This window comes from Lytechinus pictus, chromosome 2, assembly GCF_037042905.1.
Source record: "Lytechinus pictus isolate F3 Inbred chromosome 2, Lp3.0, whole genome shotgun sequence".
Classification (NCBI taxonomy): Eukaryota; Metazoa; Echinodermata; class Echinoidea; order Temnopleuroida; family Toxopneustidae; genus Lytechinus; species Lytechinus pictus.
This window is the reverse complement of record NC_087246.1, coordinates 26752087-26774458: the sequence shown is the minus strand read 5'-3', so window position 1 is coordinate 26774458 and position 22372 is coordinate 26752087. Positions and strand designations below refer to the sequence as shown.

Sequence of the window (22372 nt, the reverse complement as noted above, 5' to 3'; positions counted from 1 at the left end):
GAATTGTAATACTATTTGAAATAATCTTTTTTGAATATTTTTATTTAAGACTGATCCAAATAGCTTTCTTACTGTGAGGCTAATCTGAGCATTCAAATTGATACCACAAACTATTGTTTATGTGAAATGTATTTGACTAATAATGCAAGGATGTTTTAAACTTGTAAGTAAGTTTAATGATTTATTGATAATATTGATGTTTGATGTTGACAGAATGAAATGAGAGGAAAGCAGATTGAGCATCTAGAAAGAGAAATAGAGAAACTCAACACCAAGATGAAAGGATTAGAATCCAGAGGTAGAACTTTTTCCTTTTACAGAAATTAATTTTGTCGCATATATCATTCTGTAAGAAAAAACAACAAATTGGCTATGAGGTCCTAAACAAGCAATCATTATCTGGTTTAAAGTCATGAAGGTTATTGTCATTAATAGGTTATATTTTCATTATTAGGCCCTATGTTTCTGATTTTTCGTGGAGTGTGCAGTCTCCAGGAAATATACATTTAATATTTTTTTTGCCCCTGGGGTTAACACTTGTTCAAATCAGAATGAATCTGACCATATTTCATTGAAAAATATCAGAAAAATATACTTCAATTTTATCAAAAATTTGCTCTCGGCAAATCAAATGGCATTCTTTTTAAGCGTATAAAAGCATATATTATGTAACTTACCGTAACCGCGTTTCGAAAAAGTCCTGTCATTCAATCAAATGCTTATCTTCATGCTATCTGTGATATCATTAAGTTATGACATTTCTCTTTTTATTTCTATCTGATTTCTAGCTGCTGAAGGAGACAAAGCTGAACAGAATCTAGAATCAGTGAGAGACATGCTCAAAGTAACACAGTAAGTCCATTGCCCAACATAGCATTTCCACAAGAAGTATTCCATTCCACTGCCTCACCCCCTTACTTCACTTATGTACTCCTTTACTATTTGAATTGAATTGTTTGCATTAAACCATTCATTTTTCACTTTCTAACATTTTGTCTAGCCCAAGGTGATATACATAATTTCATTTGTTTTACAAACTGAAAAAAAAATACCTTGAATTTATGAGAGTTTGAAGTGATTGACATGAAGGTGTCAATCACAAGGTGATATGAAGTCGAGGTATTTAACTACATTTTCCACTATAATAATAATAATAATAATAACAGTAATAATAATAATAATAATATAGGATTTGTATAGCGCATGTATCCACATTGCCTTGGTGCTCAAGACGCTCCTATATTACCCCGGCTAAGCTAGTCTACCGATTCTGGTGCGCACAGCTTTTTTAGGAAATACTTCCTGCCAGTACCCATTTGCCTCACCTGGGTTGAGTGCAGCACAATGTAGATAAATTTCTTGCTGAAGGAAAACATGCCATGACTTAGAATCGAACCCACGTCCTTCAGATTGAAAGACGGGAGTCTTAACCATTAGACCAAGACACCCCCACTATCCACCTGGTAGGAAGAAATTCCTTGAAAGCTTGAGTGCCTGATCATGCAGGAGAGCCATCATATTCTGAGGCTGCAGTAATGGGTTGAAGCATTTGCAAGTATTTGTATGAAGCACTGTATAAATATTGCATATTATAATACTGCATTTCATCACATAAGATCAAAATAGGAATCACAGTCATATTTCACGAGTTCAATCTGTAGGATATGACCACCATGATCCTTGTTCATCAATCCAGGTCTACAGTCAGAGAGAAAGACTTTGATCTCCGTCAGTTGAAGAGCAAGCTAGATGAAACCAACAAGACGTTGGGCGAGACAAAGGAGAACGTTGAGATGTTGGAAGCCAAGGTGGCTGATCTTCACCATCAACTCAGGGTTGAAATCAAGAGAAATCAACAGATGGAAGAGGTAAACTTTATACCTCTCTTTCACCTCCCATCCCTTAATCTTGAAAAAAGACCATTATCACTGATGTTTAAGTTCTGAAAATTGCATTGATGGTAAATAAATGGTGATTAAAATACAGTGCTACATTTTGCTCCCTTAATTTTTTCCTGTCTTGTACATTTATTGAGAAACCTTATGACACAGATGAATTAATTCCTAGTCAATTTAGAGTCAGGATTATATCTCTGCTTATAAGAATTAAGAGTAATATATTCATTGGTTGGAGATGATTACATAATAAAAGCGTTTTGGATGAATATGAAATATGATATTTTGATATTGATTTTGATACAGGAGATGAAGGTTATTCCATTATTGAAGAAAGATCTTTCTGAAACGGATGAGAGAGTAGCAGCCGTACAGAGTGTCTTGGATGAGAAGAAAACTCAACTCACACATGCTAGATACATACTGAGAGATAACAAGCAAACTATCAAGGTATGTTGTAATAATAGTGATTATAGGATTCTGATTTCATGCAGAAGTTAATACTAGTAAGGCATAACATGTCTCTAAGCACTTTATAGGTATATTATTGTATAGAGATGATGGTAGTAACAAAATTTTACAATTTTGACAAAAATATGGTAAACAGTAAAAATAGATTGGTTAGGTAAACATAGTTCAGTTAGAGATTTTAAAAGATAAAGTTTTGAAGATTGAATATAAGTAAAGAAAAAGTGAATTATGTATTAAGTTTTTTTACAAGACCATAATTAATAGTTTTCATAGTTGCAAAAATTAAGAATCTAATCTTAAATGGTTGAGGAAATTTGCAAACCATAGTTCTGTGTCTGCCATTTTTTACACTGAAATTATCCTCTGATTATAAGACAAGTCACATACTCTTCTCTTCTAGAATCTTGAGGATGAAATAGATCGTCTGGTTGCCGTGGAAACTGAGATGGAACATGCTAAATGTGAGGTTGACACATTAAAGAAGCTATTAGATGGAAAGGATCGTCTGGTCATAAAACAAGCTCAACAATTAGCTAATGCAACAGGGAATAGAAAGTCAATGGAATCGCTAAACTAGTAAGTAAACCATTTTGTTATTAGATTGTCAGCTTTGTCCAGGGTGTTTGACATTCTACTACAATGAGATTGAGGAAAAATAGTTGCTTCACGTTTGGTTAATTCTATAAATTGTGTACAACAGAACCCCTGTATGAGGGACGTCCTGAAATCATTTGCCCCTGCTATTTGCTTCATATTAAAAGATGCTATGGCTTGAGCAGTTCATTAAGTGTATTAACGTGGGGGTGGAATGGGTGGATTACCTAATAGAATTGCCATTTTTTTTTGGAAAATAATTACTAGATAAGCAATTGAATGTATGACTAACTCACTATCATTGACCAATGTTGAAGTCAATACCAAAAATCAATACCTATTTGTCAAAAGTTTATGGTCTGTGACTGTGCATATTGTGTATATGATAATAATATTATTGACTAATTGATTTTCCCTTCTTTTCATCAAAATGTCAAATGGTAATGAACGTGATCGAAGCAATTATACTGTAATCATTTGGAAAATTCAATATTAGGAGAATACAATTCATATAAAATTCATTTAAATACAATAATATGGAATTAAACTGTTATTAAATGTGTAATAAAAGTAAAAAAGAATGAAAGTAAATTTTTTGAAAAGAGAAAATAAAGAAAACGACTATTATATAAAAACGACTATTATATGGTTATTTATTTACCTTTGCATGTATCAATTCTGTTGCCAAAATCAGATGATTATTAAAGTATTATTTTATTTATTATTATCAATAAATTCTGCTTAGAAAGCAGTGAATGAAAGGCGTCTTATATTGTGTTTTTTTAGTACATTACGGACTTGCAGTGATCCGTCATGTCCACTCTATCAGAACCCGAAGAAGACACAAGGAATGCAGACGAATGGACATCATAAGGTAAGTTAGATAGAGGTATGATTGGGGGTATGAGATGAGATTTGGAGGGAGAGAGAGAGAGAGAGAGGGTGGGGAATGAGAAGAGATGGGGCGAAAGCTGAGGGAGAGATTGGGTGATTTCAAGTCCGGTGTTGGCCTTGGTGTTGACCATTAGATTGCTTCCCCTAGCTCCAAAACTTATTCAGAGTTTGTTAAACTGATCCAGATCACATTATTGACATCTCAACAACTAGTGAGTGACTTTTCGGGACCATCTTCATTTTATGTTTGGTGTTATAATCGTGTAAAAATTGACCTAACACCAACACCAAAAGGTCAACACTGAACTTGAAATCACCCATTGAGAAACTGAGACGGAGAGAGAGAGAGCAGGAAGGAGAGAATGTGGAAGGGAGGGAGACAGGATGCGGGAGAAAGTTCAGGGCAGGGATGGGTGAGATATGGAAAAAGTGGGGGAAAGTTTGAGCCATGGAGAGACTTGAAGAGAAATAACGTGGCAAGAGTGAAAGGTGACGGGAAGGGACTGTGAAGAGAGAGAATGGGAGTAGAGGGGGAAGAAACGTCTACAACATCTACAACAAATGCCCACAGAAGAATACAAGGTGTACCCTGAAACCCACTACATTCTTTTTTATCTTCGCCATGGAAACCTTCAGAAGTTACATATAGGGGGGAAGAGTTAAAAGAAGAAAGACAGAAAAGTAGAGAGTGGGAAACTGACAAACCCACACATTTATACACTATTGGAAAAGAATATTCATAAAAACTGAAGAAATATAGAGAATGTTATTAATACAGATAATTTCCTTGTACAAAAACCCATAATTTAGAAACAATTTTTACCTTGTCTGTTTGTTCAGTTTTATCTTATTTTCTTTTTTTTAGTCTGCACCAAGACAAGGTGCATCACCAGAAGACATATCGGATGAAGGCGAGGAGTACTCCTTCTATCCGAAGAGAAAGTCACCAACGAAAGCCATCGATACATCCAACAAAAGCTTCCTTCGTTTCCTAGAGAACGATGGTAACCATGACGACATGCCAACAGTGTATGATCTATATGAACCCAACGGAGTTTACTCCCCACAAGACAAGAGATCAGGCTCTCTGCGGTCACACCAGCGTGTACGACCCAAGTCGTGCGTTGCTAGGATACAGAGGAGGGACAAATCTGCACTTCCCACAGGAACACGTCTCTATGAAGATGATTTCATGGTGGCTCAGTTTGTTCATGTTGGAGATCGAGTCAGGGTTAAGAAACATGCTTCAAAGATCATATGTGAGTAACCTTTTTCTGATTATGTCTATGTAAGGACAGCTCTGGGGAATTTTTATATAAGCTATGCTGCTGTTATTCTCTCAATTCACATGTTTTATGTATTACATAGAGTCACAAAAAATCTCAACTACTTTAACAATATTTGATAACGTTATTTGATGATTCGTGACATTAATTTTTTTTCTTACAGACACAATTTCTTAGGTTTCCATGTAGCCCTTCCCTTTTTTGGCTGCTATGCTTCAAGCATATATTTGCTTATATAGTTTGCCTCTGCATTTTACTTATTATATATATATATATTTTTTTTTTAATTGTATTTATGTCTTTCTCCAGTCACTACATATAAGATTGTCACTTGGTTATGTACTTTATACTATATTATGATTATGTCTCAAGCATTGTAAATTTATTTTGTATATTATTCCAATAAATGCAGAAAACCCTGCAAAAAAAAAAAATATTCATCCAAGTTTAGATCCAGCTTAGGCATGTGGCTTGTCAATAGTTGAGGTTGAGGGCTTTGTCAATTCCTTGATAAGAGGATTTGGAGTCACTGAAATCAATACCCGTCTCCATGGTGTAGTGTTTAAGGAATTGATACACAAAGCAGAAGTATTTTGACAAAAATTTCATAAAATTGGAAGGACAGGTCTGGGAAATTATGAATTAAGCTATGCAACTATTATTCTCTCAAATCATTTCAAATGTATTTCCTTTTTATATATTCTTAATTTCTCTGCAGCAATGAAACCAAGTGACTTTATGACAGGGATTGTGAAGTTTGTTGGCAAGATAGACAAAGATCATATCGACCATCATATATATGTGGGACTGAGGCTAGATGAACCAAGTAAGTCAACTTTTCTCCTAATATTACCTTCCTTTATGGCTTATGTGGTATATAAATAATGATTAACTATTTTTTTTGTCTTTTTACAAATAATATTTTGCAATATGAATTATATTAATAATCTTAAGTGAGATTAATATCAAAGACTGGAGGCCCCTGTTGCTTTCCATTTGAAACTACCATAGCAACACTGCTCTACAACCAATCAAAATCAAGGTTTCTTTGGAAGTTACGATAAATTGCAAAACACACTCATAGATATTTTTTGTTCAATGGGGCCCTGACATCAAGTGGCAACATTTCAGCAATTCATTTGTGAACTAGAATTGATCATCTGTTGATGGCGAGAATGCCGTTAACATACCAAGATAAAGGCCCAAATTCACAAGAGGTTAAGACCAAAGATCGGTTTTAAACAATCTCTTTTGTTTTTTTGATTTTTAAACCACACTTAAATGAATATTAATTCATGACTGATTACAAATAGAACAACTATCCCCATTTGTGTACTCCAAGAAAATATGCAATTAGATCACATTCAGTGTGTGTTCATGCTATAAAACCTGGGTGGTGGCAAAAAACCAGGTTTGTTAACTAAGGCTTAATCGCCTACAAACCAGCCTTCTGCAATCTTTTCCTAAATATTAACTTTAAAGCAAATCTTTCTCCTTGGTTTTGTTTGATCAGCGGGAGACACCGATGGGATCATCAACGGGAAGAGGTACTTTCATGCTAACAAGAGACATGGCAAGATAGTGAAGATAACCGACATCTTCCTTGTTCTCAACGCAAAGGTAAGTCTATTGGAGTAATCATGATGATGGGTTCTTATCAAGTGATCACATTTTTCGGGTATGGAACTTGTGGTACTCTATACTTTACAGGGAATCCACCTTTGGTGAGAAAATGACTTGTGCGAAATGTGCTCAAAAAAGGGGAAAATGTCAATTGAAAAATGAGATCTCACATAGGCAATTTTGTGAGTATATTATATCAAGTGGTATGGAAAATTTTGGGGTTTGGATGTTTCAATCAATTACATTATTATAGATATAAAAAAAATCTCCCATTTGTTGAGTATTTCAATTGTTGAGAATTTGTGATTTTTCTCAGAAAGCTCTTTTACCCCCCTGAGCAATCAAAATACAACACACATAATATGTTGTTTTATGCCTTCATGAATGATGAAATTATAATTTCAACAATAAATCTTCAAACATTTTAGTCATTTCGTGTATTGGAAATAGACATTACTAGCTTTGTTATAAGAACTCTTTCTGGAGAAACATTCCAATTCATACCAGCTGGGTCTAATGCTTGTGCATATGGGCTATGGTCAGCTTGAGTTTCTAACTTCTTTTCTTTTTCATACTCAAGTATGCAGCCAATTGTTGATATCAATCTGTTTATACAGTCTCAAAGTACTTCTCATCTTTTTAATTCATATATCTTTTACTTTTCTTTCGCAGACCGCAACGTACCAGAGAATCAATGAGTTGGTGAGAGAGTTGAGGCACAAAACAGGGACAACGAAGACTTACAGAGATGGGGAGCCTGAACTCATCGAAATACCTTGAATAATGGACATTTGTGTGTGGACCATGGATGCAAAAATATTGATTAAAGGGCCTTAACTCACTGAAATACTTTAAATAACAGACATATCTGCACCGTGTATGCAAAGAATTGGTGATTGAGCCAGAACTCATTGAAAAAAAGTAGAATCTGCAAAAAATGCTGCATGGAGTAATCTTGTTTACCACAATTGATTAGCATTTTGGGTCAAAAGAGAAAAGCTACGTTCTGTACACTCTTTTGCCAAAAATTTGCTACACTAAAGAATTTTTGTGCAGCAGTCTTTAAAATGTGAAGCGAATTTGATACGATGCAATATGAGGGAAAATTATTCCCTGGGTTGAATCTCTTTCTTGGAACCACAGAAATCTGTACAACTTGGGTAAAGTTTAACTTAGAGAAGGTGGACTACATATTATGGCTAAAATGCTGTTTTTCCAAAAAGTTTTATTTCAAATTAAATTTTTCTTTCATGAGGACATAAAACAATATACTACCTGGGTTATATTTAGATTACTGCCCCAGGGGAATGGGTACTTAGGAGAAAACCACAAATCCCTGATAATAAAGTACATGGCCTATGGGAAAGTTGTCCTTGCCCCTTGTCATAATTTACTTACTCAGTTGCAAATTTGAAATCTACATAGTATTAGTGATCTCAATTTTAAAGCAGCTATAACTTTCTTATTGCTTGTCCGATTTCTTTCAAACTTTCACCATTCTGTTTAATTTATTTTCTCCTTCCCAAGTCCCAACACAAAATTTTATGGCCAAGGCTGGATTCCCCTTTAAGACTTTTGTCTTTCAATCTGAAGGACATGGGTTCGATTCCAAGCCATGACGTGTTTACCTTCAGTAAGAAATTCCCCCACATTGTGCTGCACTCAACCTAGGTGAGGTAAATGGGTACCGGCAGGAAGTAATTCCTCAAAGAGCTTTGTGCACCGGAATCAGTAGACTAGCTCGGCCGGGGTAATATAGGAGTGCCTTGAGCACCTAGCAAGGTGGATACATGCGCTTTACAAATCCTATATTATTGTCATTATTATTATTATTATTATTGAATAAAGAACTAGCATGTTCCTTGGATGGAATGGATTAGTGAATGAGTTAGTAAGGGTTTCGTGGCACAAGACTAGAACTGAGAGCTACAAAGAAAGAGCATGAAACTTCTTTCATTGGACTACAATGTACCAGAAGTATAATGAGCAATCAGAAATTGAAGATTCCAGGGAATAATTTGCTTGCCAAATTTGATAAGCACTTGTGGTCATAGAAGCTGTTAACTACTATTTTTTTTAATGTGGAGCAAATTGCAATGCAGTACCAGGAAAATTATTCCCTGGATTCATTATGGAAATTTGAAGTTGAATGGAATTTCAAGCTTTTTTTGTAGCATCCTTAGAAATTAAAAAAAAAATGCATTACCACATTGTTTAGTATCACTTAGTAAGTGCCAAAGGAGATATTCAAACAGAACAAATTTGTGCAATAGCTTGCCATGTGTATTAGTATACTGAATACTTGAACATGTTGTAGTGTTCGCTGTAGTATAACTGTATATTTGAATTATGTAGTGGACCAAGTGGCAGTTTTCTATTATAAAATTGAATTATTAAAGGCATTGAATAGTGATGTATTTGCAATACTATATATTTTAAAATATATATACCGGTATATACTATGGAGAGGATTTCTAGTACATTTTAATGCTGATGTTAAAAAAAATCAGGTAAGAATATTGGTTGTTTTCTATTTTTTATTGAATTAAAATTATGTATTGCAATACTGTATGTATTTTATTAGTTATTATATAGTGTGGCTGTAATTTGAGCAAAATCTAATCCACAATATTTTTCACCCATTGGATAGTTTCCACCCCTTCAGTATTTTTATTTCGAATATTATGCATTCAGAATCCAATTTAATAGTGGGCAATGCCTATTTTATCCTTACCCAGAGCTTAAAAACTTTTACACAGATTTGATCTCATATTTTTTGGATAACACAAAACATCCTTTTAAGAAGTGTAGTAAAATAAAAAAATTATCCTTACACTATCCATGCATCTTATGAGGAAAACACAATTCGGTTGGATTCTGTACGCAAACAAAATCATTAATAAAAGGCACTTTTTGAAGGATATTATAATATATTATATATATATTATATTATAAGTAAAATTATCAAGAATTATTAGAATGTTCAAAATTCAGATTCTTTCTGTTGTGATATGCTTATCCAATAATTCAATATTTTCATAACTTAATGGACTATTCTATTTTTTTAATGACAGTTGAATGAATACAGTATGATTAAACAAACAGGAACACTGAAAATTCCATCAATCAGTTGAAAATGATACCATAGTAAGGCATTAAGAAATCACTTTAATATTACAGTTGTTTGCAAATAATCATTAATATGAGATGATATCATATCCCCACTTCTTTGCATTCTATTAGAAAATAAGAAATGATAGGTAGGGATGTAACATCAGCTCATTGAATATCATAAATGAACAAATTCATTTCAACTCATTTTTATTTTCTTTCTGAATGAAAAGAAATTTTCAGAGTTACAAGCATGCATATTTAATCTGTATTTTCAAAATACCTTCTCCAAATAATTTTAATTCAGAGAAAATTTTAAAGTAAAATAATTAACAGTTATGTTCAAAGAGCCAACAAAAATCCCACATTACTAAACAATGGTTCATACTGTTTGAAAAAAAAAATGTACTCATTTGTGGTTACGAGTGTGTAAGAACTCTGTTTGAAGTGTCTTTTCTTTTGCAAATTGTACTGGCAATCAATTATCTAAGCATGGCATGAAATATCATTAAGATACTGTAATGGTAATAGAAAAACAATAAAAATATATTTCAGAAATGAAATAATTTGTTGTTAAATGTCTTTATTCATATCAATCACTCATTCAAATATTGGTGTCAGTCTTCATGGAAAACAATTTGCTCTCAACACATCACATTCATTGGTTGTCTTAAGTATGATGTTGGGTGTTAGGGTTAAAAAGAATAGGCTGCTGAACGGAGCTCTGTACATAGAAACAAGAAATCAGGTGTAGAAAATGACACTAATTGCATCATTGAAGACACAACAACTAGTAATGTTTATTGTAGCACCAGCCTTGCTTTTAAGTTCAGTGTCCTGGCTAAAGTCTGTTCGTTACTCCAGCACCCAACACCAAACTTGGAATCAACTAACAGCCCCCCCAGAAAAAAAAAGGGAAAAAAAGGGAGAAATGAGAATAAACACATGGCTGGAAGACATACATCTTGGTTGTATTCATGCATGTAATCAAGCAGTGTGGAACACTCTTGCCTTAATACACAGAGATGAATGTCTGTACATGATTTGCCAGGAAATGACACAAGAGTGCCTACATGTAGCTGTATTGCCATATATGTATGCATCTCTGCACTCTCTAATATCTTTATAGAGGATGATTTCACATGATTAATTTTGTTTAGCCAAGCCAATTGAAAGGAAATTCTCTTTCAATTTTAGAGACGATAAGAAATCCATGTACAAATAATCTATATTCAATGGTTTTATTTTCTCACGATTATCCTGCAATAGGGTTATGTTTGACAACTTTCAACATCACAAAATATTCTGTGTTTATGAAAGATCATTTGCAGTTCTAAAATCATATCCAGCAATCTGTTTCATTCATTTCTCATAGGACAGTCGGCATCCACATGATACTTGCATACGAGTTGACCGATGCATTAGTTCCAAATGTTTGATTCGCTATAGAAAATCCATTTTATGTTTTTTTTTCACATTGATCATTTAAAACACCAAACAGAACTCCCATCAGCATTTCATATTCATGGCTGAGACGAGCGATGTGCAAGGTCTTTTTCAAAGTCTATGAGGCATGGAATCCGATGCGCGCCTCCATCTAATCATCACGATTCCTCCACTTCATATTCAATGCTAGGATCAGAGAAATTATGGAGTGATTCATCAAACAGGTCTTCTTCTACTTCCTCATCCGGAAAATACGTAGGGAACGGAGGCATCTCGGAGCCGGGACGGACGTGAGAATCTTTGATCTTGACAAAGCCAAGGTTACGCCCGTGTACGGTACCCTTCAAATATAGGATGTTATGCTTGGTGTTCACCCGAACCACCTAAAGGGGATGAATTCAAGAGATTACTTACGTAATATTTAATATTTCAAGTGCGACATTCAATCTCACAAAAAATTTCATTCTTGACCCTTGAAAGCATATTGATAAAATTCAAGTAGTCTATTCAAGCACACCTCGTATAAGCTTTAAGCTACTGCATAGTAGAGTGGGTCACTGAACACATACTCTGTTGTTTTAGTCTGCTTAAAATAATTACTGATACGGATTTGCATTGTTCAATATTTTACAAAATGTACGTTATCAAGACCTAAATGTAGAATGTATATTACTTTTTATGTCTCAAAATCTGAGGATGAAAAAGATATGGGGGAGTTTTCATTAAGATTGTAGCGTGACTAAACGATGCACTGAAATTCCCAGTTATGTGTGGTACACAGTGCATTTAGGGCAGTGGTTAGATCACGCGCACGGGGTGTGTGCAACCACATAATTATCAATGAAATTTCGGGGATGAACATCATGCATGTGTAAGCAACTAAGTATGAGCTTTAGTTTGACTTTGGGAAACATCTCCCCGATGTGCATCAACCGTAAAACAAAGTTATGTACCTTCAATGCATAAGTCCATCTGAGTTTATCACCCATGAATCCAGCCATCTTCTTTCCGGGCCAAACCCTTCCAGGATCCTATAAGAACAACAAAACAATAAAGCAATTAATATAAACAACCTAACAGTTAAGAAAATAAATTGACTGAAAATTTTTCAAAGGGCAGAAAAATAACAAACTTGCCATAAATTCTATTGTCCAACAATACAAAAAATGTAGAGAAAATAAAGTCTGCTACTGTTTACTAGGTGATAGCAATGTAAAGGAATGTGCAAAATGGCATAAACAATTAGAATATTTCATATATGAACCTGAAATATACTACTATTTATCGATATCTGATGGACGAGACAAAAAGAGGCAAATATTTTCCATCAACAACATGATCCTTGATTCTAATCAGTATTACATTGTTGACATACTTGTTACCCTGCCCTTCTCACCAATAACCTGATCCTAATCATTTTTTCATAGAGGTACATATCTGATGCCTCCATCACTACCCCACCCTCAGCAATTCTTACTAATCATAGAAGAACAGGTCTACCCTCTACCACTTCTCGATCCATCACCCCTATCCTTATTATTTCTAGAGGTAACTGTCCTATCCCTTCACCACTACCCCACTTCACACTCCTAATAATAATAATGAGATGATAGCCATTTCTATATAGTGCATAACACATAATGTCTCTATGAGCTTCATAAAATAGAGAAAAGAAAAAGATGTGTTGGTGGGTTCGTTTTGTTCAATTGAGATACAATTCTTATGAACTAAACGTATAGGTGCATGTCTTATCCCCTCACCACTACACCATCCCTCACCCCTACCCTTATCCCTACTAAATGTGTTTATATAATACCCCCCCCCCCTTCCTCACTACCCCATCCATCATCCCTATCCTCCTGAATACTCGCAAAGGTACATGACTTACCCCTCCACCACCTGATCCTCCCATCTTCCTATGTGTTTTAGTAGCACCGTGTGAAGCTGGTTGACCCTTCATACCCCATCTCTTCATCACACCTTGGAAGCCCTTGTCGATCCTGTTCACAGATTTATAAAATATATAGGTTGAAAAACAATTCATGATAACATTCAACATCTTGGCTGTTTACATTACACCATCACTTGATATAAAAGGCTTCTATGTAATAAAAATGCCAATCTGTTTATGTATATATGGCATCTAGAAATCTTTTTGCAGATATATGGCACATGACAAAGAATGTTTTTCTAGCCCAATGAACACTGAAAGTTTAGGCCTGCGAATGTTAAGAATATTTTTCCTCGAAGGATGTTTAAAGAATTTTCATCTTGTTAAGAGAAGAAAAAATATCCTAAACAAATATGGAAAATGAAACCTTATCTTAAATATGTGTAACTCTATTAGATATTATCTAAAACAAATGCAAACTTCAGTATGTATTCTGATGAACCATAATGATTCATTATCGATTTGAAATTTGCTGTGTTTTTCCCCAATACTCTCAAATAAGAGAGCTCAAATCAATATGCAATGCATTGGGAAGAACTAGGAATGTTAAACACTGGCCCTACGATGAGAATTCAATTCAACGCCTTCTACCATCTAGCAAACATGGTTTGAAAGAGACATATATACTTACGTTTTGGCAGCAATGTCTACATACATGCCTGGTCTGAAATGAGCAGCATACAGGGGAGTACCTACATCAAAGACAAACATCAAGGAAAGAAATAAAAACCATTACAAATCCTTGTATTTCCTGTCAATTATGCAAATAAATTTCATTAACCAAGAGATGCTTGTCTATTTTGCTCAATTTTGATCTACCCAGGGAAATAAATGCAAGTGGGCTGGGGGCAATTTAGCAGCCCCCCCCCCCCCCCCCATGCTCATAAGGGCTCTGGAAACTAATACAAGGAGCCCTGGAAAATTCCCATTCATTGCAATGTTAAAGCTTATTTAATGTTGACAATTTAGGCAGTAAGTTGTGAATAGTAGCCCCCCGAAAAAAAAAATTGGGCCTGGTTATTTATTATTGGTTTATATCAAGTACTGTTGTTCAATATATCATAGGTATATAAATAATTACTTTTTACATATGTTTTTTATTTTTTTTTAATATACAGAGATAGAATCTGAATAAAGTGATATTGAATAATTGAACAATTCTTACCTGGTTGAATGGCTGCATCATCAGTCACATTAAAGCTAGTAATATGTTCCTTGACGGGTAGACACGCCGACTTGAACAGGTTTGCATACTCTTCATCTTTCTAAAGGACAGAGAAAGAGAAAAATAATGAAGACAGTGCCTTGAATGTTGTTTAAACTAATTCAAACAAACTCGTGATTTCAAGATCAGTGTTGACCTGTTGGTGTTTAATTGGCAGATATATTTACCTCTGCACAGCATCAAACTAAAAATGAGTATGGTCTCACCAGGAGTCGAGCTTTCAATAATTTAATTTGGATCATTTTATATTGCATCATATTGGGTAGTTGAGCTGTTGGAAGGAAATCAGGGCCCCGTCTTGCAAAAGTAGCGATTGATCCGATCAATCACAACTATGGACAGCCAGCAACCTCAACATCTAAAATGTAAATTAGTTCAAAATATTTTTTAGATAATGTTTATTCATACATTCATCATGCTCTTGAAGATTCAGTGTGATTCTCTTTGTTTACTAGATGTGCAAATTCCTTGGAGAAAAAATTATGGTATGGATGGGTTTCCATACAGCTGAGATTGACTGGATCAATGGTCACCCTTTGTAAGATGGGGCCCAGGATAAAACAAACACCGTTTAAACATTATATCACCCCATTGTTAGTAGGACATACTTGTAGGTGAAACATCCTTTTGTCACTGATACATAGGAAGCAGATAATAACCAAAAAGGCAATATTAAAATGTAGTCAAACAGTCCCATCTAAAACCTTATGTAAACAGGATCCCTAGTCAACAACCATTCTACTGGATAAATGCAAGTATTAAAAATCAAAGATTTATGATAGAAAAGTTACTTTTAGGAAATATACATAAAATTATCTAGATTTCCATGGAGACATAAAATAATGTAGGATAAAGCAAACTCACATAGTAAGGTGATGCATTCTTGGCTGCTACAAGTACGGTACCTGGTCTATCATTACCATTCAGACCTTTAGGATGGAAATCCAATACATTGCATTCCAATACCTGTTCATTCAAAACAAACATAACAAATCAATCAATTAATGATGCATTACTACTATTCTTCTGTTATGTTATGATTACAGGTAATGTTAGTGACTGAACTTGACTAAATATGAAAAAAATATATAGGGCAGTTTAGTTGTAATATCTGAAGTCCATGAAGAATTAGTAATCACACAAGAACTCTTTCCCAACTTCCATTCTTGATACGCCCCTGAATGAAAAAGCCATAAAATCAGAAAAATACATGAAACATGAATTTTCCATCTTCAAGGAATATCATTAAGCATTATGTACATAAAATGAATGCACTTCATTATCTCTAATAAGAAGTCCTTCAAACAACTATTGAGAGCTCTTCCCTTAGGAATAGAGGGCTAATCTACCAAGTTTACCAAGTAATATACATGTAATAATTGGATAGCACTTTTCTGGATGATACGAAGTGGAATTATAATCAATTCTTCTTTAACTAGCTCAAGCTACCACTTCATTCCAGTGCTCAGTCTACTGTATTATCCAATGACTTACCTGAAGAAGCGTAGTAGGAATCCGTTTTCCATCTTTAGTCCACAGCGGCTGCATACCCAGCTTGATCGCTATCACGCCCGTTCTCTTCGATTGTGGAGTCCATTCACCTCTTGGCCACGGAGCATGCTTCAATGGACTCATCAGATGCTTCGTCTGACTCCATTTATACACGAATGTCTCATTGTCCTTGGTTAGGTCGCCCTCTGGTGGCTGTTGTTTGAAGCGGGGGAAGTTTTCCTTGGAGATATCGACCTTCTTATACTTGGGGTAGAATTGTTTGTGTCTCACTTGTTGGCCAGTGGTGGATGCAACAGGGGTCAGAAATCTAAAACAATGCAAAGAGATCAACAGAAAATAAAACATGGCTGTTAGAAATTTTCATGTCATTCTCTATTGCATTGTGGTTTTTTTCTCAATCATTTATTTACATTTCAAACTTGATTACAACACAAAAGAGCCAACTATTTAAATCTGTGTACACAGGAAGATGAGTTCTAAAATGACACCTTTGTTGAGTTATTCAAGCAAACAGTACTTGTAAATTCATATTTGTATGTAATTCAAGCTAGTCAACAAAAGTATTTTAAAAATACAGAATATCTTAGACCAGAAAAAAAAACATGAAGGAGTTTTGCTTCTGCCCAAATGCCTGTTAATAATGACAATGAATAATGTATTGATATAGTTATATGAATAAATGTGACAAAAAACCATGAATAAGTAATCATGCAGCCAAACCCATGAACTGAAATTACATTAACTATACCAGTTTGTTTTTCTTTGGTGATGTTAAAATAAATAGATGTGCAATTTTCCTTATTTCAAAATATAGTGTTAGAACACAATACATATCTCGAGTAGTGACATGATACAAAATACACAAATCTCTTTATCAAGAACTCAGTTGCTTCAGTACATTCTGGAGTGACAAAATACATTACCAAGGTTCATAACTATAAAAGGGCTTGAGAATTCAGAACAGATATATGTACCCCACAGCAATTGTACCAAGGCTTCATAATAATGTTGATAATATATTGAAGGTTGTTGAAAAATGCAAGTACCACACAGCAATTGTAGATATATTGTGACCCAGTCACAATGTTGATAAGTTCTTGAAGGTTGTAGAACTAATATGGTACCACACAGCAATTGTAGATATATTGTGACCCAGTCACAATAAGTTCTTGAGGGTTGTAGAACAAATACATGTATGGTATCACACAGCAATTGTAGATATATTGTGACCCAGTCACAATGTTGATAAGTTCTTGAGGGTTGTAGAACAAATCTGGTGCCACACAGCAATTGTAGATATATTGTGACCCAGTTACAATGTTGATAGGTTCTTGAAGGTTGTAGTTCTGGTACCAAACAGCAATTGTAGATATATTGTAACCCAGTCACAAAGTTGATAAGTTCTTGAAGGTTGTAGAACAAATACATATATGGTATCACGCAGAAATTGTAGATATACATGTATTGTGACCCAGTCACAATAAGTTCTTGAGGGTTGAAGAATACATGTATGGTACCACACAGCAATTGTAGATATACTGTGACCCAGTCACAATGTTGATAAGTTCTTGAGGGTTGTAGAACAAATATGGTACCACACAGCAATTGTACATATATTGTGACCCAGCCACAATGATGATAGGTTCTTGAAGGTTGTAGTTCTGGTACCAAACAGCAATTGTACATATATTGTAACCCAGTCACAAAGTTGATAAGTTCTTGAAGGTTGTAGAACAAATACATGTATGGTATCACGCAGCAATTGTAGATATATTGTGACCCAGTCACAATGTTGATAAGTTCTTGAGGGTTGTAGAACAAATATGGTACCACACAGCAATTGTGGATATATTGTGACCCAGTTACAGTGTTGATAAGTTCTTGAAGGTTGTAGAACTAATATGGTACCACACAGCAATGGTAGATAAATTGTGACCCAGTCACAATGTCGATAAGTTCTTGAAGGTTGTAGAACAAATACATGTATGATATCACACAGCAATTGTATATAAATTGTGACCAAGTCACAATGTTGATAACATAGTTCTTGTAGGTTGTAGAACAAATCTGGTGCCACACATCAATTATCGATGAGTTATGACCCAGTCAAAATGTTTATTTAGTTCTTGTATTAAAGTTGTAGAACAAATCTGGTACCACACAGCATTTTGTAGATTTGTGAGTGACCCAGTCACAATGTCGATGTTCATAGTTCTTGTAGAACCAATCTGGTACCACACAGCAATTACAGATGAGCTGTGACTCAGTGTCAAGGTTATATCATAGTTCTTGTAGGTTGTGGAAGTAATTGTAGATTAGTTGCAACCCAGTCATAATATTGACAACATCAGTTCTTGTACATTTCTATTGAAGAACAAACACCTGATACCCCACATCTAATGGTTTGAGCTAGGAAAGGTGTTGCAGTTTGTCAATAATAATGGAAGTTAATAATTATCACATCTCACAATTTAGTGACCAGTCTTATTTTTAAAGTAAATTCACTTAATTTTTATTAATACTATGGTCATAAAATAATCATGGCATTTCACAAACATTTCTATTGTACATCATGAATTATATTACATAGGTTTGGCTGCATGAAAATAATTTATTCTAATTAATATTTTGACACTTAGTCGTATACTGTGCAAAATAGATGACAATTTTCTTACACAAATATTTTTCTAAATCAATGATAAAGCTGGCTAATATCTCTGAATAGACAACCTTTCTTGGTCAATTTATGCATAAAAATGGTTTTACTTAACATGAGCAAGAAAGAGATACCGACCTCTTGGCACTCACAAAAAATTCTGCTCAGTACCCCCACCCCCACCCCTCGTCTGCATTACCCTCAAGTCTTTATGTCAGGCATGACTTGACCTAAAACATATCCAGTTTCATGCTACATGTACATGTAGACTGCAGGTGGATTTTAAAATAAAATAATTATTGAAGTCTATTTAATTGAATCAAGATTAAAGGTTCTATATGGATTTAGATGGTGAATTTGTGTAAAGTCAAACTGATCTGATGAAGGATGTGATGGGACATGATCCAGTGGCATATATACGTGTTTCATTTAGAAACTTGATTTCACTGTTGCAATTTAGCCTTCCATGTATAACTCGGTCAGATCAGGAAAAATGATTTTGTTTGGTAATCTAAGTATTTATATTTATCAACAAAGACATTGTTGCCAAGAGATGGGATTTTCCCTCTATCAACAATTGATTAATGCACAATATTGACTGAATCCAAGATTATGGTAAATCAGGATCAGTGTTGGATGTCTCGAGACATGTCTCATGACAAAAGTGTGTCTGTCTCTTGTCTTGTCTCAGTCTTGGCTGGTTCTAGACACAAGTGTCTCTGTCTCAGCCTTGGGGTGCCATTGTCTCGATTAAGTCTCTGTCCTGGTGACCACTGTATCAGTCCTTGTCTCGGTCTTGTCTAAGAGGGACTCAGACCTCATGTAATACTTGCTCCATAACACATACATGTAAAGAAGAAAAGCTGATGTGAGAGCAAAAACAAGTGTCAATACTGTATCTGGGCATTGCCAGGCTATCCGTCCAGATTAGACAAAATAGTATTAATAGGTGATGTGCAATTTAAACAAGACGGCCCCTGAAATGGTTTTGTGTCTAATCTGGCTAGATCCACACCTGGGCATTGCAATATGGTTCTTTTATGGGCTAGATGATTGTTTGTTCCATAAGTATAATTAAAACAGAACAGCAAAAGATATTCATTCTGCTGGCTGTGACAGGTAAAAGAACTGTGGATAGACCTCTAACTGTGTGTTTTGAGTCATTGTTAGGTTTATACGTGTCGAGTCTACCTCTAACTCTACCAACAATAGACGTTGTGCTAATATTACGTAGCATCCGATTACATTCGATAGGCCTATCCGGTGAAAATCTGGAAGAGAAATGGCTATTGGAAGATGAATGGAGAGGAAAAAACTGCAGAATATAACAGAAGAGTGGTGTCAACATTAGGGAACAAAGTAAGGGAAAGGCAGTGGGTCAGAGGGGGACCCAATCACTGATTGTTGGATACATATTGGGAGGAGCAAAAATGGCTCAATATACAAATGTATCGATGTAACAATACCAAGAATATACCAGACAGCCAGAGCAGCACACAGGGTGGCCTATGTGCCAAGAATTGCTGGGTCTTGGTATTAGCCTTCTGAGATTGAAGTATCCTATTTGTACTATCAGTATGTGCACTTACTTGTGTTTGGCTGGCACATTTGGTACTAGAAAGCCATGAAAAAAAACCTGTCTGGACGCATTTTTTGCAAAGATGTCTTGGGCATGTAACCAGATCATCATATATTTTTTAGGCTGCTCAGTTGCCTTGACTTGGCCACAGCAGATGGTTTCAGACACTGCATCAGAACAGTCTGAATTCATTGGCGAACTAGTTGTGTGAAACAAGTTGCTTGTCTAACTCTGACACTGGAGTATACAAATTCAAAGCTACCTCTCCACACATTACAATTTGTATGACAAAATTCATGGTTTCCCGTGAAGCAGAGAGGGCTGGCTGGCACACACTTGCCAAAATCCACTTTTGATATGTTGCATCTCTTTATTCTTGCTGCTCGCATTTCAGTCTGTATGCTACCACCTGGCTAAGCATGAGAAACTATTTGCCTATTTTCCATTTCTGGTGAGCCTGGAGAAGAGTCATAGTGTGGATCTAGGATCAATCAACATTTTCACCAAGTTTTTGGCCAAGGACATCAGACGTGGTCTTGATGGTGCTATCAGGAATGCCAGATACATTTCCATCCTGGTGAACAAGAGCACAGATAGGAGTACAGCAGAAAAAGTGCTGATGTATGTTAAAAGTACATCGATGATGGCATCCATGTACATATTTCTTCAGGTTTTGAGGTTTTTTCTTGGCTCCCCATATTATCATACTACCAAACATCTGTGTCTGACAGATCTAAGTACATAACATTACTATGTCTTTTGGTAAATTATGTTCAGTTAAAAATTATTACCCCAAAAAACATCAATTATGGTTGGGAAAAGAGCTGAGGTCCAGTTTTTTTTTTCTTCTGAACTTATGGGCTGATGAAGAGGTGCAGAGAAACAAGAGAGTTTAAAAGATATGGCAGACAGGATGAGCGAGGGATGGTTCCCTAGGACACCTGAACAGTTGAGAGGCAAGTTGAACAAAATTAAAGAAAGATTTCAAAGACCTATAATAACTAACATAAGTGGAGCTGCTCGGGTGCAGTGCCCATCTATTCTCTGCTTGGAAATTAAAGGATTTCTGCTTCGTGGGTTCAGATTAGATGCTGCATATGAAGTTTGGCATTATGCTAGCACCATTGCATGATGTATGAGAAGAGTAGTATAGCGGTATAGGTAAGATTTTTACGACCTATTGTATATTACGTAACACCCCCCTGGTCGTAAAAGTGGATGGATGTCAAAGTTCAGCGACCTTTCAGAAGATGCGGGTAGTTGGAGGACCATGACATTGGGGAGGATGGAGGTACGTTGGTATAACGTTGACAGGTTCATAAAAGTAGCGGGTAAGAACAGTGATGATGTTCAATGAGCGTAAAATGTTTCGACTGTAACGGGTAAAAAGAGGGGATGATGTTCAATGATCATAAAATGGTTTCGATTGTAACGGGTAAAAGAGGGGATGATGGGGTAATGATCATAAAAGTTAACAGTATGGTGTTAGATTGTGAAGGTACAAGGGTGAAATCCATACTCATGGTGGAGAAAGTGACAGGTAGGAAGGTGAAGGGTATAAAGATGGGACCTTCAATCAAGGCCATCATTCTCACTTTTGACAGCTGTCAAAATCGCATCTCTCTCGACACACACGTCTTCAATATTTCATCTTGATCACCTAAAAAAATTTACCTTCGTCTTCAATATTTCATCTCGTTCATCGTTTTTGCTACTGTTATATCTTGACCACCTAAAAATTTATCTTCGTATTAAAATTCATTTACCTTTGTCTTAAAATTCAAAATGGCTCTACCATCCAAGAAAATTATCGTCGATGAAGTCGAGGCACGAGAGCAAGCCGGCAACATTATCCAAAGAGCGTACGAGGTAAGACATACTGCTTTTTAGATTTTTTTTTCGTTTGGTTTTGTTTGCGTATGAAGTGTGTGTATAGTTTGGATTATAATGATGTACTGTATCTTAAGCTTTACGAGTGTCTGACAGAAACAAAATTGAATAATTGGTTTCATTTTTTTTTCTTATTTTTTAACTTCAGGATGATTGTAAAGAGTGGGATAGGGAGGAAAAGTCAACAGCATCTAGTGCAAAGCAGCCATTAGAAAAGCCCTATATCTTTGAAGATGGGG

General features: G+C 35.3%; 2 protein-coding genes across 3 annotated transcripts in view; one reads left to right on the top strand and one right to left on the bottom strand.

The window, feature by feature from the left end:
- Positions 1 to 10257, top strand: part of LOC129254485 (uncharacterized) — a 32059-nt gene extending 21802 nt beyond the window's left edge. For both annotated transcript variants that reach the window (XM_054892949.2, XM_064114455.1), the window contains exons 14-23: positions 214 to 298; positions 789 to 852; positions 1697 to 1868; positions 2202 to 2345; positions 2767 to 2942; positions 3747 to 3834; positions 4720 to 5113; positions 5859 to 5966; positions 6654 to 6760; positions 7436 to 10257. In XM_054892949.2, the coding sequence (XP_054748924.2) occupies positions 214 to 298; positions 789 to 852; positions 1697 to 1868; positions 2202 to 2345; positions 2767 to 2942; positions 3747 to 3834; positions 4720 to 5113; positions 5859 to 5966; positions 6654 to 6760; positions 7436 to 7543 (1446 nt within the window). In that variant the 3' untranslated portion in view covers positions 7544 to 10257. The remainder of the gene's footprint in view (positions 1 to 213; positions 299 to 788; positions 853 to 1696; positions 1869 to 2201; positions 2346 to 2766; positions 2943 to 3746; positions 3835 to 4719; positions 5114 to 5858; positions 5967 to 6653; positions 6761 to 7435) is intronic.
- A 180-nt stretch (positions 10258 to 10437) lies between these two features.
- Positions 10438 to 21478, bottom strand: LOC129254488 (large ribosomal subunit protein uL3m-like). Its single transcript, XM_054892950.2, has 7 exons — positions 15991 to 21478; positions 15361 to 15462; positions 14437 to 14536; positions 13903 to 13963; positions 13209 to 13320; positions 12274 to 12351; positions 10438 to 11703 (listed from the first exon to the last, which is right to left on the bottom strand). The coding sequence occupies exons 1-7, from the start codon at positions 16351 to 16353 to the stop codon at positions 11479 to 11481; spliced, it is 1041 nt and encodes a 346-aa protein (XP_054748925.2). The 5' UTR covers positions 16354 to 21478; the 3' UTR covers positions 10438 to 11478.
- Positions 21479 to 22372: the final 894 nt, after the last annotated feature.

What these genes read in the sequence shown, in the direction of transcription:
- LOC129254488 (XM_054892950.2), bottom strand. Translation starts at nt 16,353, where the DNA reads ATGTTTTATTTTCTGTTGATCTCTTTGCATTGTTTTAGATTTCTGACC. An exon ending in AGAATGCATCACCTTACTAT is followed by an intron (nt 14,537 to 15,360) that starts GTGAGTTTGCTT and finishes TCTGTCCTTTAG; the next exon opens with AAAGATGAAGAGTATGCAAA. An exon ending in GATGGACTTATGCATTGAAG is followed by an intron (nt 11,704 to 12,273) that starts GTACATAACTTT and finishes CATCCCCTTTAG; the next exon opens with GTGGTTCGGGTGAACACCAA.